This window comes from Dipodomys merriami, unplaced genomic scaffold, assembly GCF_024711535.1.
Source record: "Dipodomys merriami isolate MVZ:Mamm:240054 unplaced genomic scaffold, mDipMer1.0.p SCAF_14, whole genome shotgun sequence".
NCBI lineage: Eukaryota > Metazoa > Chordata > Mammalia > Rodentia > Heteromyidae > Dipodomys > Dipodomys merriami.
The window spans coordinates 40,230,350-40,246,546 of NW_027202715.1; the positions used below are offsets into that span (position 1 = coordinate 40,230,350).

At 35.5% G+C, this 16,197-nt stretch overlaps 1 protein-coding gene across 4 annotated transcripts in view; it reads left to right on the forward strand.

Annotated features, from left to right (window-relative positions):
• LOC138826201 (coiled-coil domain-containing protein R3HCC1L-like) overlaps positions 1 to 16,197 on the forward strand; it is a 72,021-nt gene that overhangs the window by 27,594 nt on the left and 28,230 nt on the right. For 2 of the 4 annotated variants that reach the window (XM_070021368.1, XM_070021369.1), the window contains exons 2-3: positions 9,254 to 9,466; positions 14,287 to 16,079. In XM_070021368.1, coding sequence (XP_069877469.1) covers positions 14,301 to 16,079 — 1,779 coding nt within the window. In that variant the 5' untranslated portion in view covers positions 9,254 to 9,466; positions 14,287 to 14,300. The remainder of the gene's footprint in view (positions 1 to 9,253; positions 9,467 to 14,286; positions 16,080 to 16,197) is intronic. The other 2 variants (XM_070021367.1, XM_070021371.1) reach the window with 1 other exon arrangement.

A 16,197-nucleotide genomic window follows, 5' to 3' on the forward strand; every position in this document is an offset into this window, starting at 1 on the left:
GATTAATGGGCCCAGGGGCTGTCCATCCGTCACTTCACATTAATTACTGAAGAGGTGTTTTTCCAGTGATTTACCTGACAGTGGGCTGTGATAAATACCCCTAAGGAGAGTGGGCAGTGATTAATCACAGGGCCACACCCCTCCCCCCACTCTTCTTTTCCCCTAACCACAGGCCAGCATGGGGACCTGACCAACGAGTGCCCCCCTCCTCATAAGCTATCTATCTCTATAATTGCTTGTGGATGCATATTTATTGGGACATGGGACCTGGCATAACAGTTTAGATTTGTGCCAAAGATGATGAAAAATAAATCTTCATAGTGGGAAGAGTAACTAACATGTTTTTACATAGGACAGATAAGTATATATGAGCTTCCCTTGAATAACTTCTAAAAATTTGAGAGATATTTCGTGCCTCCCATTACAAGTACTATGATAGTTGCTTTACAATCTTTAAGCAGAAAAGAAAGTACAGTTTTTGTCTTTTGACACTTAGAGTCTATTCAGGGGTAATAGGTAAACAAACAGAATTTAGAGATTACTACAAAATAACTTGCACAATCTCTAGAGGACTAAAACAGAACTCTAATGTTCTGTTTATGGTTGTAGAAAACAACATTTTATGAAGTGTTTAAATGTTTTAGTGCTTTCCACGTGTCAGGCACAGTCTTTTTCTTTTTTTTTTGGTCGGTCATGGGCTTGAACTCTAGGCTTGGGTGCTCGCGTCCCTGCACTCTTCAGCTCTATCACTTGAGCCATAGTGCCACTTCCGGTTTTCTGGTGGTTTATTGGAGATAAATAAGAGTCTCACAGACTTTCCTGCCTGGACTGGCTTTGAACCTTGATCCTCAGATCTCAGCCTCCTGAGTAGCTAGGATTACAGGCGTGAGCCACTGACGCCCAGCTTCAGGCACAGTCCTTAACTCTGCAGTAGGAAGATGCATGTGATACAGATGCAAATCCCAGCGACGGAAGTCTAGTGTCCTTTGCCTCATTTTCTCAGTTACTTTTCTGAAAAGTAATTGAATTAAAGGTAATACGTAGTTTTCCAATTTAAAATTAACCTTTAATTAATTGTCATCTCTGAATATTTAGCACTTGTATTTACATAGATGTAAGAAACGTGAGAGACTGTCTTCAAGAAATTTAGAGAGTTCGAGAATACTTGAGTAAATGCAGATTTATTAATTATATAAAAAAGAAGCAGGGTCTCACTGTGATGCTCAGGTTGGCCTCAACGTCTTAGACTCAAATGATTCTTCTGCCTGAGCTTCCTGAATAGCTGGGACCACAGTTATATACAACCGTGCTTGGCTATAAGTGCAACATATAAATAAGAATATAATTCATGTATATCATGACAATGAATATCATAGGTGATAAGTGCATATGAATTCACAGGATGGTGAAATTAATTGCTTTCCAATAGTTATAGGAAAAAGCTGAAATTGATACAATCCATTTGAATGAGTAGTGACTAGGACTATTTAAACTGAGATAATTCACGGAGGGCATTTCACAGAAGTTAAAAGGACCAGGTTATAAGGCCATCCATCCTAGAATGGAGGATTTTATCTGAGTAGTAGAAATATGATTGGAATAGTAGATAGCTGTTGAATCATAGAGAGCCTTCAGTGTCAGGTAAACATATTTTATGTGGACTAAGGATGTGTGTGTGTGTGTGTGTGTGTGTGTGTATGTATGTATGTGTGTATATGTGTAAGGGGGTACATGTTGACCCCACTGCCTTACTTATGCAAGGTAAGCACTCTTAACAAGAATATGGAAGTATTGGTGGGACTGTGAAGTGGAAAACAGTGTGGAAATACTTCAGAGTATTAAAAGTAGAAACATGTGTGACTCAGTAATTTCCTATTCTTGATATAATATCTCAAAAAGAATTGAAAGCAGCATCCTGAACAGAATCTAAGTTCCCATGTTCATTGCTACATTATCTGCAGGAACTAAGATTTGGCATAATCTAAATGTCCATTAGCAGATAAATGGATCAAAAAATGTGAGATGTATATACATAGGGGATATTATTCTACCTTTAAAAAGAAGTAATTCCTTCCTTGTAACATCTTGGCTGAACCTTGAGGAATATAAAGTTTAAAAAATAATTTATACTATAATCTATTATTATAAGTACAAAACATCTTAAATATATGTACATATATATATGTATATATATATATATATATATATATATATATATATATATATATATATATATATTTGTTGTTGTTGGTTGTGGGGCTTGAACTTAGGGTATTGTCCCTGAGTTTTTTCACTCAAGGCTAGCACTTTACCACTTTGAGCCATAGCTCCACTTCCGGTTTTGTGGTGGTTAATTGGAGATAAGAGTCTTGTGGACTTTCCTGCCTGGGCTGGTTTTAAACTGCTATCCTCAGATCTCAGCCTCTTTTTAAAAAATGTTTTCTTATTGTAAAACTAGTGTACCTCTAGAGGGGTTACAGTTACATGAATAAGGTAATGAGTACATTTCCTATGGAACATTGTTACCTCCTCCTTTGTTTTTCCCTTTACTATCCCTTAACTCCCCACCTTCCCAACTCCTCCCTCCCCACCAATTGTAAAGTTCGTTTTCAACATAGTGTCTTGTACATCTCATTGTTACAGTGGGTAAACCTGTATCCTTATTTCAGCATCTTGAGTAGCTAGGATTATAAGCTTGAGCCACTGTTACCCAGCTAATAATTTTTTTTTTTTTTATAAAACTGTATTTTACCTTCTACTTCAGATCTTGAGCCATCTGTTATTTTTTAAGGTGTAAGAAAAAAATCACACTTTTTCTACTTTGGAGACCTTATTCTTATATTTTAATCTATGGTGACCAAGAAATAAAATAGTCTATGGTGACCAAGAAATAGAATTTTGAAATCTAGTGTTGTCATCAGAGTATTGACCACTGTATAAAGGTTGATCAATGAATATTATTGCTATATCCCATTGTTGCCCAGTACTACAAAGGTATATAATGGCCATTACTTAAAAAGTATGTGTTTATTTACTCATTTGTTCCTTAGACTGTTTGGATACAAATGACTGAAGAACTGATTTTGTATAGGTTTTAATCCTAAACTTTTCTTTTTTTTAAATTTTTTTATTATTTATTTATTTTTTTGTTGTGAAAATACCATACAGAGGGGTTACAATTACATGGGCAAGATAACGAGTACATTTCTTATCAAGCATTGTTACCTCCTCCTTTGTTTCCCCTTCCCATCCCTTCTCATATCCCCCTCCCCCAATCCTAAACTTTTCTAAGTCTGAATAACTTATAAATACTTGTAATTTGTGAGTTTTATTTGTGTACAAAAATGCTGAGGTTGAAATTGCTTTAATTGTCCTCTAGTGAAGAGTTGAGCAATCTAGACTATTTTATTCTCTACATTATTTTCCATTTATTTCTAATAAAGATATGATGAAGCAGGTTTATTAGAATAGCTAAGCTCATACACTAACTATATACTTTAGAATTTAAAGCCTGTTTGTATCTGTTATGCCTATTATGACCTTCTATGTCTCCCTAGGTAGTAGTTTATTCTTTGAAACTTCATGATGATTCGTAAACATTCATCTTACATGCTTATACTTCCTTTAAACTTCAGACTTATTTCCCTGTAATTTTCTTAACAACTACAGGATATCCAGTAGGCAGAATTGTTGATTGCTTTTTTCTTTTCCTTCTCCAGTCTTCCCATCTAAATATATATAACTGTTGTCACTCAGGTTAATCATACCACAAAGTCTCAGCAACTCTTCCTTTTACATCCTGTATAGTCAACACATCATTTTGCTAGTTTTGCTTAGAGAATCGTGTCATTAATCATTTCTGGTGATGTTTCAGCATTTAGCCTAGACATGCTACAGTAACTTAACTAAAACCATTTTCCTCTTGCTCTTATCCTCCTATATTCGCATATTACTAAGAAGGTGTTTAGAAGAAATAAGTTAGATTGTGTCTGGGTTTTTCTTCCAGAAGACATCCAGTAATTACCAAACACATTGAAAATAAAATCCAAAGCTCTTGCTATGACTTACATACCCCTACTTGTTCTGGTCTACTCTATCCCTTTTACGCTGCTATTACCACATTTGTTTTACTGTTATTCTGTATATGCCTTAGAGCTTTTTCCCTTTTCTTCCTCTTTTCATAGCTCTTTCTTTCCCCCATATCTGTTGTGTCTCACCAACTTTGATTATGGTGTGTTTACTCCTTAACAGGGGTGTCCTTGCTTTACCAACATAATTTTCTGTTAAAATAGCCATACACACCCCATTGCTCAGTATGTGATCCTTGCTTCATTTTACTCCGTAGCATCACTATCACATATAGTATATGGTTAAAAGTTTATTATCTTCACAGTTAGAATGTTACCTTCATGAGGTCAGGGACTTGGTTTACTCATTACTATGTTCTAGATTCTAAGGTGACTTTGACATGTAGTAGGTACTCAGTAAATGTTTGTGGAATGAATGAATGGATCAGAAATCTCAATTGGGTGTGGAAGAGATTCTTGAGAGATTCTGTTGTCATGATTTAGCACATTTGTTTCATTCCAAATGGATGCTTATACTGTGATTTTAACTTAGGGCATCATGCTTGCTTGATTGGCTGGTGTTCTTGCCAGCTGAGCTATGCCTCCAGTCCAGCTTTCTGCTGGTTAATTAATTGGAGATAGATTCTCCTGGACTTTCCTGCCTTCAAATTGTAGTTCTTAGCCTCTTTAGTAGCTAGGTTTATAGGCGTAAGCCACCTATCCCAGCTAAAGATAGTCTGTTTTTTAAACCATAGAGGTATGATGAGATGACACCTGGGCATGCTTGGGCTATACTTTAAGCATTTGGAATTGATAGACAATAGTCTGGAATTAAATTGGAGGTGAGCCTAGGCAGGAAGTTGTAGGGTAAGGATGACTTACATAGGGCTGTATATGCTATTCAACATACTTTTAAGTTCTGTGGCTAAGAGTTGCTGAAGGGTTTGAACAATGGAAATGACTAAACTTGTTGAAATGTCAGGCAGTGAGTTCCAAAGTTCTAGCTATGAAAACTGGGTTAGCCATTATAATATTCAACAGATTATGAAGTTGAAGAGATAAGGATAGTGAGCTTTTTCTTTAGAAGATAGCTAGAACTTTAAAGTACATACTTATCTTAGTGCCCAGAAGTCTTTTGGCTTACTTTTGTCACTTAATATGTTTTGTAGCTTAATAAACATACTAAATTTACTTGTAACATACATATATTTCTTTACACATGGATATCAGCACTGCTGAAGAATCTTGGCATTTGTTGATTTTGCCAGTTTATTAATAATACAAAGAGAATAAAGAATTGTCTTGATTATACAGAAAAATCAAGAAAGTTGCTTTCAAATGTGAAAAAATAATTTAAATCTAGTACCTGCCATAGTTTCAAATAAATACAAAGCTCTTGTTTTTAAAAAAAGAAAAAGTTGGAAAAAATTGATCCTAAACTTGAGGATAGCTTTTATGTCAAGGGAGTGTTGTCTGACTGATTTAATTTTGGGATTGTGAAATATTAGTAGAACTTCTTTTGGTAAAACAGTAATTTATAGAATATTAAAGTATATGTAAACACAAGCATATCTGTTCATTTGCACTTTAATTCTTGATTTAGTATCTTCTCATGTTGTTGATATAAACAGGGCTCATTGGGAAAAAAGGCTGTTTTTGTCCATAGGGACATATTACGGTTATGGTAGTATTTTAGACATATTATTTCATTAGAAATGTAATATAGGCAGCAAATTTAAATTTAAAACTACTAAACGTTTTAAATTATCCAGTACCACATTTAAAAGTACCTAAAAAAAAGATGAAGTCAATGTTCTATTTAACCTGATATATCCAAAATAGTATGTTACATCTAGTCTGTAAAAATAATGGGATATTTTAAGTTGTTTTTTTTTTTTTTTTAAACTAAGTGTTTCAAATCCGCAAGTGTTTATTTACAGCACGTCTCAATCCATACTAACCATGTTTCCAATGCTCAGTAGCTGCTGTGGCTAGAGTTTTGGACAGTGTAGTCCTAGATCATTCTTAAACCCAAGAGTGAAGATTGCTCAGCATTTGGTAACATTTGAAGCTGTTTTTCCAACACCCAAGTAATAGATGTGCTGCTTGTTTTATTATGCTGTCAGGTATGCTAAAGAGTCCTCTGTTATGTTCATCATTTCTCTACTTAAAATTTTGTGTAATAAAGATGTGTTTACAAATATTCATTGCTTTTTCTCTTATACTAACTTATAGCAATATTCTACTTTACTATAAAATAGTGTATCTAAATTTTAATATTCTATTTTGCAGTACTGCAGATTGACTTGCTGGACAAGTGCTCTACCACTTGAGCCATGTACACTTTAGTTTATAATCTCACTTAGCATTCTGTATTTTGCCTGGCCAGCCTCAGGCTACAATTCTCCTACCTCTTTGTCTCCCAAGAATGTGGGATCACAGGCATGTACCACCAGGCCTGGCTTGTTTTTGAAATAAGATCTAGCCTTGAACTGCATCATCCTATCTCTGCTTCCTGAGTAACTAGGATTAAAAGGATATGCTACTACTTCTGGCCCAGACATACTGGGCCATTATTGCTTTTAATAATAAAAATAATGCATGGAACAAATATAAATTTAAACAATACTGTGGTTATGTAGTATACAAATATAGCAGTTCTTTTTTTTTTTAATTTTGTTCCTCTCTTGTTTCATGTTCTCCTAGCTGTACCACTGACAGCTATATTTTGTCTCTCTCTGTGTGTGTGTGTGTGTGTGTGTGTGTGTGTGTGTGTGTGTGTGTGTGTGTGTGTGTGTGTGTGTGTGTGTGTGTGTGTGTGTGTGTGTGTGTGTGTGTGTGTGTGTGTGTGTGTCTTTCTCCTTACCATTATATATTTATGAGAAATTCTTGCTAATGAAGAATATTGGTCCTCTGAAAAGATGGCCTATTAAAAATTGAGATTGGATTGTTCTCACCCTAGATATGACCCACTTTCAGTGTATTGAAACTACATTCCCTTCCTAAGAAACTTTGCTATTTCACACAAAAAGAAAGTTCATAAGCAAACTATAGGAGTCCAGCATTGTAGCTCACTATCTGCAATCTCAGTTACTTACAAAGTGAATGAAGATCAGGGGGATTTTAATTCAAGACCATCCTGAGCAAAAAGTGTACAAGGTCTTGTATAAGCTGGATACGATAGTACATGTCTGTGTCATCCTAGCTGTTACTAGGTAAAGTGAGGTGAAAGTAGGTGGATTGTAGTGGGCATAAATGAAAGATCCTATTTAAGAAAATTTAAAGTAAAAAGGACTGAGGATGTGGCACAAGTGGTAGATCACCTGCCTAGCAAGCTTGAGGCCCTAGTCTAAACTGTAGGACTATAATAAAAACTCAAATGGATGCTAAAACTTCATTCTTTTTAATTAAAAAAGAATTATTTAGTGACTTTGGTGCTAGTACTGGAGCTTGAACTCAGAACCTTGCACTGTCTTTCACCTTTTTTGCTCAAGGCTAGTAATCTACCACTTGAACCACAGTTCCACTTTGACTTTTTGATGGTTAACTTGGAGATAAGAATCTCATAGACTTTCTCGCTAGTTTTAGACCGTAATCGTCAAATCTCAGCCTTCTGAGTACTTAGAATTAATAGTTGGGAGCTACTGGGGCCTGGCTTGTTTGGGACAATGTTCAGAAATACATTTATTTTATCATATATTTAACAAAAAGTCACTGGCATGATTTTTCTAATGTTTAGTCTGATAGCATTTGTCTACCTAGTATTTATAAGGTACTGATTTATCATTAGACGGGTGCATCTACTTTTAACAAAAACTATTGAAGGATTTTACAGTTTTTCAAAAGATTTTCTTAATCCCTTGACATGTTTTTTCCCCCTTGATTCCTATTGTATCATCATCTTTGTTGAACTTTTTCTTTTAGTTGTTTATTGGTTTGATTTTGCTGAAATCCAAGTTTTCTGTGAGATGAGTTACTTGAATATTATTTTCATGAAATTCTACATTTTCACATTATGACTTGTTGCATTGTGTTTATTTTATTAGATGTTTACAAGATTAAGTGATTAGTGAGAGCTTGGATTATGGGCAAAGATGGATGTATAGATGTAGTACATGTTAGTAGATTTTATAGTTGGTTGGGGTATGTTGTATTTTATTAGGACTTAAGATTCCCTTTGTAAACTTTGTAATTTAAAGAACTCAACTGCCTATTTAATGATGGTTAACTTTAAGAAAACTTTTGGGTATTTTTTTGTGGTAGTGGAATTTGAACTACAGACCTCACTGTTGCTAGTCTGGCATGATAATGCTCAGCATGCCTCCAGCCGTGTTTTTCATGGGTTATTTTTAGAATAGGTTCTCACATCCCACCCTGACATACTTCTGAGCTGATAGTCACCTATGTTTAGGCTTTCCATTGTTAATAGGATCACTGTATCTAGTTTCTCTTGTGTGGAGATGATGTCTCCTGGACTTTTCCTGCCCTGGCTAGCCAGGAACCATAGTCTTCCTATTCTCAGTCTCAGTCCCATGTAGCTTGGGGTGACAGGCATGCACCACTGTGTCCAGCCATAGGTTAATAAGGAGTTTGACAACTTTTCCTGCCTGGACTGGCTTCCATCTTCAATCCTTTTGTTTTCAGCCTTTCAAAATAGTACAGGCATGCACTACTAGTACCTATCATCTTTCATGAAGACTTATGATCTATCTATCATCTTATTTAATCTGTTTGATATGTCTGTGAGATATGTCTTCTATTGTCATTTTATACTTTGAGTAAATTTAAGACTTTGAGCACTATCTTTTACTATAAAGTTAAATAATTTATCAAGGTAAGGCATAGTCAAGTTGGGTTGAGATTCTAATTGAGGATTACAACCTATTAATTATTTTTTTTACTTTTAGTTTTTAGTAACTTGAGACTTAGATTTCATTGGTATATGGGAAATAGGAATGGAGGCCTTGGCCTGGGAGAGAAAGAGGGCTTGGATACTTAATTCACTTCCAAAAGCCTTAATTTGGAAAGACTTGTATTTTCACTCAAAGGGTAGGCCATAAAAACAATTCTGTGCATCACAGAAAGAAAACAAGCTTTTCTGTTTTTATTTGGGCTCTGAGTGAAGGGAAAAGTTTCTTGGAGAATTTGTAGCTATTGATTTATTATCATGTGGATTTGTGTTTCAGATGCATACTAACTACTTGGTCCATAACACCTCAAAAAGAAAATGTGTTGTTATAATATTCTTGCAGAAACTCTCTAGAGGAAACTTGCTGTCTGTCACATGGAATTCTGTAAAGCCCCATCCGCTACCCAAAGTTACTAAACTAACAAACAGACAACAAAAATGCCTTAACAAACAGGCAACAAAAATGCCTTAAGCAAAAGTCAGACACAGGGTAAGTAGAAAAATTAAATCTTTGAGAACTTAAGAAAATAGTGTTAAACATAAAATATAAAACCACAATATATTTAGCGCAATTGTAAGTTAGCATTAATATTATAAATGCTATAATCATTATAATCTGATAATATAAAAATGTTTAAAATAAGGTTGAAGAAAAAATATGAGTAAAGTAAAAACTAGCAGAATAAAAAAGAATGCAACCAAGATTAGGCATAATAAAGGAAAGGGAAAAGTGTAATAGAACCCTTAGCCATGACGGATGGAGAGTGATAGAAGGACCAACTCATTAAGATGCTTTGAACACATTAATGGCATGTTAAATTATAATTCCCTTATACAAACATTAGTAGACAATACATACACACACCATAACCATTTAAAATTTAAAAGCTCATTACATGGGTTAAAATGTAGAGCAAGATAAAACAACAACAAACCAAGTAAACAAACACACAAAAACCCCTTAATGAAGATAGATTTATTTTTACTTAGTCTCTTATCTTGAATTTTATGTCTACCTGTTGAATCTTGCATTCAAGATATATGCATTAGTGTGCCAATATATGGGAATTGTACTGGCTGGCTTTATATGTTTTTATATTGCATACATTTTGCCAATCATTTGAAGAAAGTAGTGTGGTCAGAACCCAATATGTATCTCATTTGAGACATTTATTTATTCCATAAAGCATTTTATAACTTAGTCACATTTAAGTGGATAAAGCTTAAAGAAACTCTCCAGAAAATGGATTTAGAATAAACATGTTGCTGCCATATTTTCAATGAAAGATGTTTTCTTCCTGTACCCTCACATTTCTGTTTATTAACATGTGTGAATTGACTGTACCTTGCCTTTTAAGGCTTTCTCGAAGGAATTTGAGATGACTTTAAAAAGGAACAGTGAAATAAATATTACCAGACATCTGGGATGAATTAATCATTGCATTTGAAGATCAAACTCAGCTTTCTGTTTTTCTGGAAAAGAGGGAGCAAAAGGGGCACATTATGCTGTTTTTAGTGAAGGAACCATATAACTTTGGGAGCATTCCTCTTTTCTTTTTATTAGTGGGACATTGGGGATAAGGTAATAGTTGCTTTTAACTTGGATTTTGCAGAAGTTAGAAAATGTTCTTCAGATGGACATTTCCTGTATTGACCAATCATGAGATGTGAAATTTTAACATTGAAAATTTAGCTTAAAGAGTCTTACTATCTTGTGTGTTAAGATACATAGCCTGCTTTTGTTCTCAGAAAAAATGCCAAAGGCTGACTGGTAAACGTGGGAAGACTGCTAGTATTGGCAAACCATCCTTTTACAACCATCTCATAAAAACTGGATTAGATAAAACCATCAGATTTACCATTCTGAATACTAAATCAAGAGGGACGTTTGTTTTTAAAGTGATACCCTGCAGACTTTTTTTTTTTTTGCAATGAGAAAATACAGTTATTAGACTGTAGAGAAATTGGATACACCTTGAACTGGATGACAAAAGTTAAGAGACTGAAGAGAAGATGCCTTTATATGTTTCTTTGAGGACATATCAGCAACTTGTAGTGTTTAGTTGCAAATATATGACCTCAGTCTAATCACGGGGAAATACTCTGTAGATAAAGTTTAGTGAGATAGTGAGGAATGCCGTGTGTGTGTGTGTGTGTGTGTGTGTGTGTGTGTGTGTGTGTGTGTGTGTGTGTGTGTGTGTGTGTGTGTGTGTGTGTGTGTGTGTGTGTGTGTGTGTGTGTGTGTGTGTGTGTGTGTGTGTGTGTGTGTGTGTGTGTGTGTGTGTGTGTGTGTGTGTTGATCCTGGAGTTTGAGCTCAGTGCCTAGGCACTGTCACTGAGCTTATTTTGCTCAAGGCTAGCACACTACCACCTGAGCTTTATCATGTCTGAGTTTTTTGGTAATTTATTAGAGATAAAGAGTCTCATGGACTTTTCCTGCCCAGGCTGGCTTTGAATTGTGATTCTCAGATCTCAGCCTCCTGAGTAGCTGGAATTACAAGGTGAGCCATCAGCACCCAGCTTGGTATGCTGTCTTTATTAAGAATGAAGGGGTGAAATAGTCCAAATGACATTGTCATAAAGATAATAAAAAGGTGTGGAAATGTTTCAAATTAGGATGCTAAAGAGACATGAATCTAATGTAGTGCCTGACCCTAAATTGGATCTTGTTTTGGAGAGGGAAATATTTCTAGATTAGCTGGCAAAATTAGACTACTTAATGTTAGCTATATTTATATTGTATTATATCAATGTTAAATTTGTTTACATTGATAATTGTTATCAGTGGTTGTATGAGAGATATTTCTATTTATAGGAAATACACTCTGCAGGATGTAGAACAAAGGGCCATAATACATATAATTTACTCTCAAAGGCTCAGGAAAAAATTCAGTGTCCATGTAATAGAAGGGATGGGAGGGAGGAAGAAGGAAGGGAAGAGGGAAGGAGAAAGAGAGAAAGGAACATGCATGTTGCAAATGATAAAAGATATAAAATATTCACATTAATATATAGGTAAAGGTATGTGGACACTACAATTTTTAGTTTTGCAACTTGTATATGGGCTTTTAATTATTTCAAATAAAAGTTGAGACTATAAATGGCTTATTATGTTGCATTTCTATTAAAAAGTAATAGAGCTTAGAGAATTTATTCTAGAGGCTTACATAGTTAACACATCCATTAGCTAGTTTCTCTCAATCAGATAACCTAAGTGAGCTTTTGGCAAATACTAGATCAAATCAATTCCTTGTCAAATAATCCATTTAACTCTCTGGAGGGTTAATATCCTGTTGATTGATAGGGATCTGTGTATAGATCACAAATGTAGGACAAGCAGCTTTGACATACTGTTGTGAAAATGTAAAAGCCTGATTTGTTTTGTGCTACTTTACTTGCTTATGGAGATGGATCATAGAGGAACGTAAGTCTTTAATAGGTCACTTACAAGTTAGAAGTACAGACACAACTGTTTTTTTTCATTAGAGTAAATGTAAACGTGTTCTTGATGCATTTCTTCTTGACTAATCGTAGATGTAGACGTCACAGTATAATTCAATAATAAAAGGGTCATTAACCTCTAAAACAGAAGAATACAAATATAAGATTTAGAGATTGAAGGGTGCTTAAAATTAATATAGATCACTTTTCTTATAAGTAGAATTATATTCTCTAATGTATGTCAGTCATCTAGACTTTATGTCAATTATTAATAAAAGATCTCCTTGCCCCTGATAGTAGCATTAGAGATATCTAGAAGTAGAGTTTCTTTCTTATTTTTTCCTTTTCTTCCCCCTGATCTCCCTTGCCCTGCCCCTTATTGGTAGCCCAAGCTTGCCTCAAATTCATGATTCTCTTGCTTCAGTCTCTTAACTGCTGGGATTACATGTATGAATCACCATGTGCAGCTGATTTTTGAGTTCTCTCTCTCTCTTCCGTTTGAACTAAAGGCCGTGGGCCTACCACTTGAGCCACACGTTTTCAGCCCTTTTTGCATTAGTTATTATTTTTAAATAGGGTCTCAGGTTTATGCATGGGCCCACCTAGACCATAATCCTACTTCATGCCTCCCAGTAGCTGAGGTGTCAGATGCATGCCACTATACCCAGTTTATTGGTTGAAATAGTGTCAGTAGCTTAGGTTAGCATCAAACCACAATCCTTCCAGTCTCTACCTCCCTAGAATTTGGTATAACAGATGTGAACCACCTTCCCTGGCCTTGTCTTCATTAATTAATTGATTATAAGTCCACTTACTGGTTCTTTAAGTAATCTACATCTCATTCAGAAATCCATCAAGGTATACTTTGATAGATAGCTTACTAATTAAATCAATATACACCATGTTTGTTGCATCCCTTACTATGAAATAACCTTCCCTTCCCTTCGCTTCCCCTTCCCCTTCCCCTTCCCCTTCCCCTTCCTCTTCTTCCCCTTCTTCCCCTTCCTTCCCCTTCCTTCCCCTTCCCTTCCCTTCTCTTCCTTTCCCTTCCCTTCCCTTCCCTTCCCTTCCCTTCCCTTCCCTTCCCTTCCCTTCCCTTCCCTTCCCTTCCCTTCCCTTCCCTTCCCTTCCCTTCCCTTCCCTTCCCTTCCCTTCCCTTCCCTTCCCTTCCCTTCCCTTCCCTTCCCTTCCTTTCCTTTCCTTTCTTCCCTCCCCCATATATATATGTAAATATATATATATATGTATACATATAAATGCAATGATCAAATCAGATTAATTAAATACCTTTACCTTTTCCATTACTTTTTTATTTCCATAAAACTGTAGTTAAGAGGCAAGCACTCTTCTAGATCAGAAGCATTCCCTGATTAGTTATTACATTTTGTAGCTGATACTCGTTGCTCTTAAAAATACTTTTAGTCATATGTATGTATTTATATCTATCACTACTGGGTTCTTCCTTGAATATACTCTTCAAAGTAAAAACCTAAGCTCCTATATATAGTAGACATCACTGCGTTTTATGAGTACTTGATGGGTGTCTATCATTGTCTGCATAATCTGGCTTTAATTTGGCATAATTTAAAGCTTATTTAAAAAGTAGAGATTTGAAAGGCAGAGGTAATTTAAGAGAGTCTGAACAAGGATATTTGGATACAAATTCATGATTAAAATATTTCCTTAGTTGTACATTTTACTGGCAGATTTTATGACAGATTTTACTTTGCTTTGTAACTTGAGGATTTCTATAGGATGGATTAGTAGGCCTATCTAGTCTTAAAAATCTCTTGGTTTCAAAAAAGAAATCTTTGGTTCAATACATTGTAATTAGTTTTTAGTAATTAAATCATTCTCCTTTTCTTTCAGATTGAAGTGGTGCCATGCAGCCAGAAGCAGAGAGGTGCAGAGTTCGAGCCAAAAGGCCTGACATGGCACTTTATGTCCCCAAAGCTAGAAGGGATGCAGCACTCCTCAAGACAGGTGCTAAAGAAAAAAACTGCAATCTTCCTGACTCTGTGCTGAAAGAACAAAAAGAAGATAGTCTTTCTCAAAAGGAGATTTTTGTGGACAAATTGGAGACTGAAAGACTGAGTGTAAATCTAAATAGAAAAGAGTATAATTATAGGGAAGGCAAGAAATCTTCATCAAGATTAAGGAGAGACACATGCCTTCAAAAAGGGAATAAAGATAGGCTTTGTACTAAGAAAATAACCATGGAATCCAAAGCTGTATTATCCCAAGAACCTCAGCAAACAGTCCCAAGTTGTGGGATCATGTCTGGTATACCTATACAAAGACATTTTAAACCAAAGGACATGGAATGTTTAGAAGTTCAAAATATAGCTGTGGCAGGATATGAGGGGACACTTCTATCACAATCTTCTTCAGAAACCAGTGATATTCAGCTTCTAAACAAACCATTTCAGAAGATGGAATGCTGTGATTTTAGTAGGCATGAGTTAAACGAAGAAACTTCAGAAGAAAGCAGAATTGAAACTGATGCTGAAGTTGTGGAGATTCTCTCTCAGTTTCCCAGAGTTTGTACTACTGTGTTGACACCACCAGATACTATGCTTGCACCAGTAAAAATAAATTCTGATTCTGAAATCTTACCAAAAGACATACAGACATCAGATGGAATGTTAAAGCTCACCATTGGGAGCATCACTGCTGCTTCTGTTTCTAGAAGTCCAGATGATGTCATTGATCAGACTTGTATAGACTCTAAAGCTGAGAATATAAGTGATATATCCAATAGTACAAGTCTCATCTTGGGTCAGAAAAATGCAGATTTCATTCTTGATAATATGGGTCATATCTCTCATAAAGTAACTGTAGTCAGCAAATTAGAGATCACAAATGACATTATTGATCCAACAATGATTAGAGAGAGTGATAATGACAACACTGATGATGAGTTACGTGGAAAATGTGAGCCTTCTGATACAACTGTCCTTGCTCATGAAACAGATACAGATAATAGGTCTGGAAGAGTAAGTGCTAGTGCTTGTGAGGCATGTATGATGGGCATTGCAGGTACCGTGTGTGATCACATAACTATAGGCAGCCCTTGTATAGTTGGAATTGGACTACCTGATGAGACTTGTAGCAATATAAGTACTTTCTCAAAGTGTATAGGAATGAATGTAGATGCAGCTCCTCTTCATGTACCTAAAAGTGAGAATGACTCTGAAAATGTCAGCAACCTGACTGCTTGCTTAGATATTTATGCTGAGAGTTCTACAGAGTCAACAGGAAAGTTGATAGAGAGCTTGTCAGATTGTGCTTCTTCCTTACCTATAAAGAAGATTGCTGATAGTAATTGTAATACTTTTTTGGACTCAGAACTCACTGTGTCGAATGGGGCAAAAGTACTTTCAGAGAATGCCTTGGGCAATGATCTGGATAGTACTGGTGATATAACAGAGGCATCGCATGAACTAAGAACTGCTGAACAGTTCCAAACAAAAGAGCAAGATGACTTAGAAAATACAGAATTTACTGTATCATTTCCTGATAGAGAATCATCTATAGAAATATCTGTGGAGCTAAAAGCAAATGAAACTTCTCACATACAGGGAAGTACTGCTAGTGAGGAGAGCTGGGAATCTATGTTTAATGATGATGGTGACTGCGTGGATCCACGACTTCTACAAGAGGTATGTTTAGTTGAAATTGCTTGATGTTTAGGCAGTTTATTAATTTGGGCAACGTAGATTTTGGAAGTAATTTTTGTAGACATCATGTACATTCATATATTCACTTTCATTCAATTTA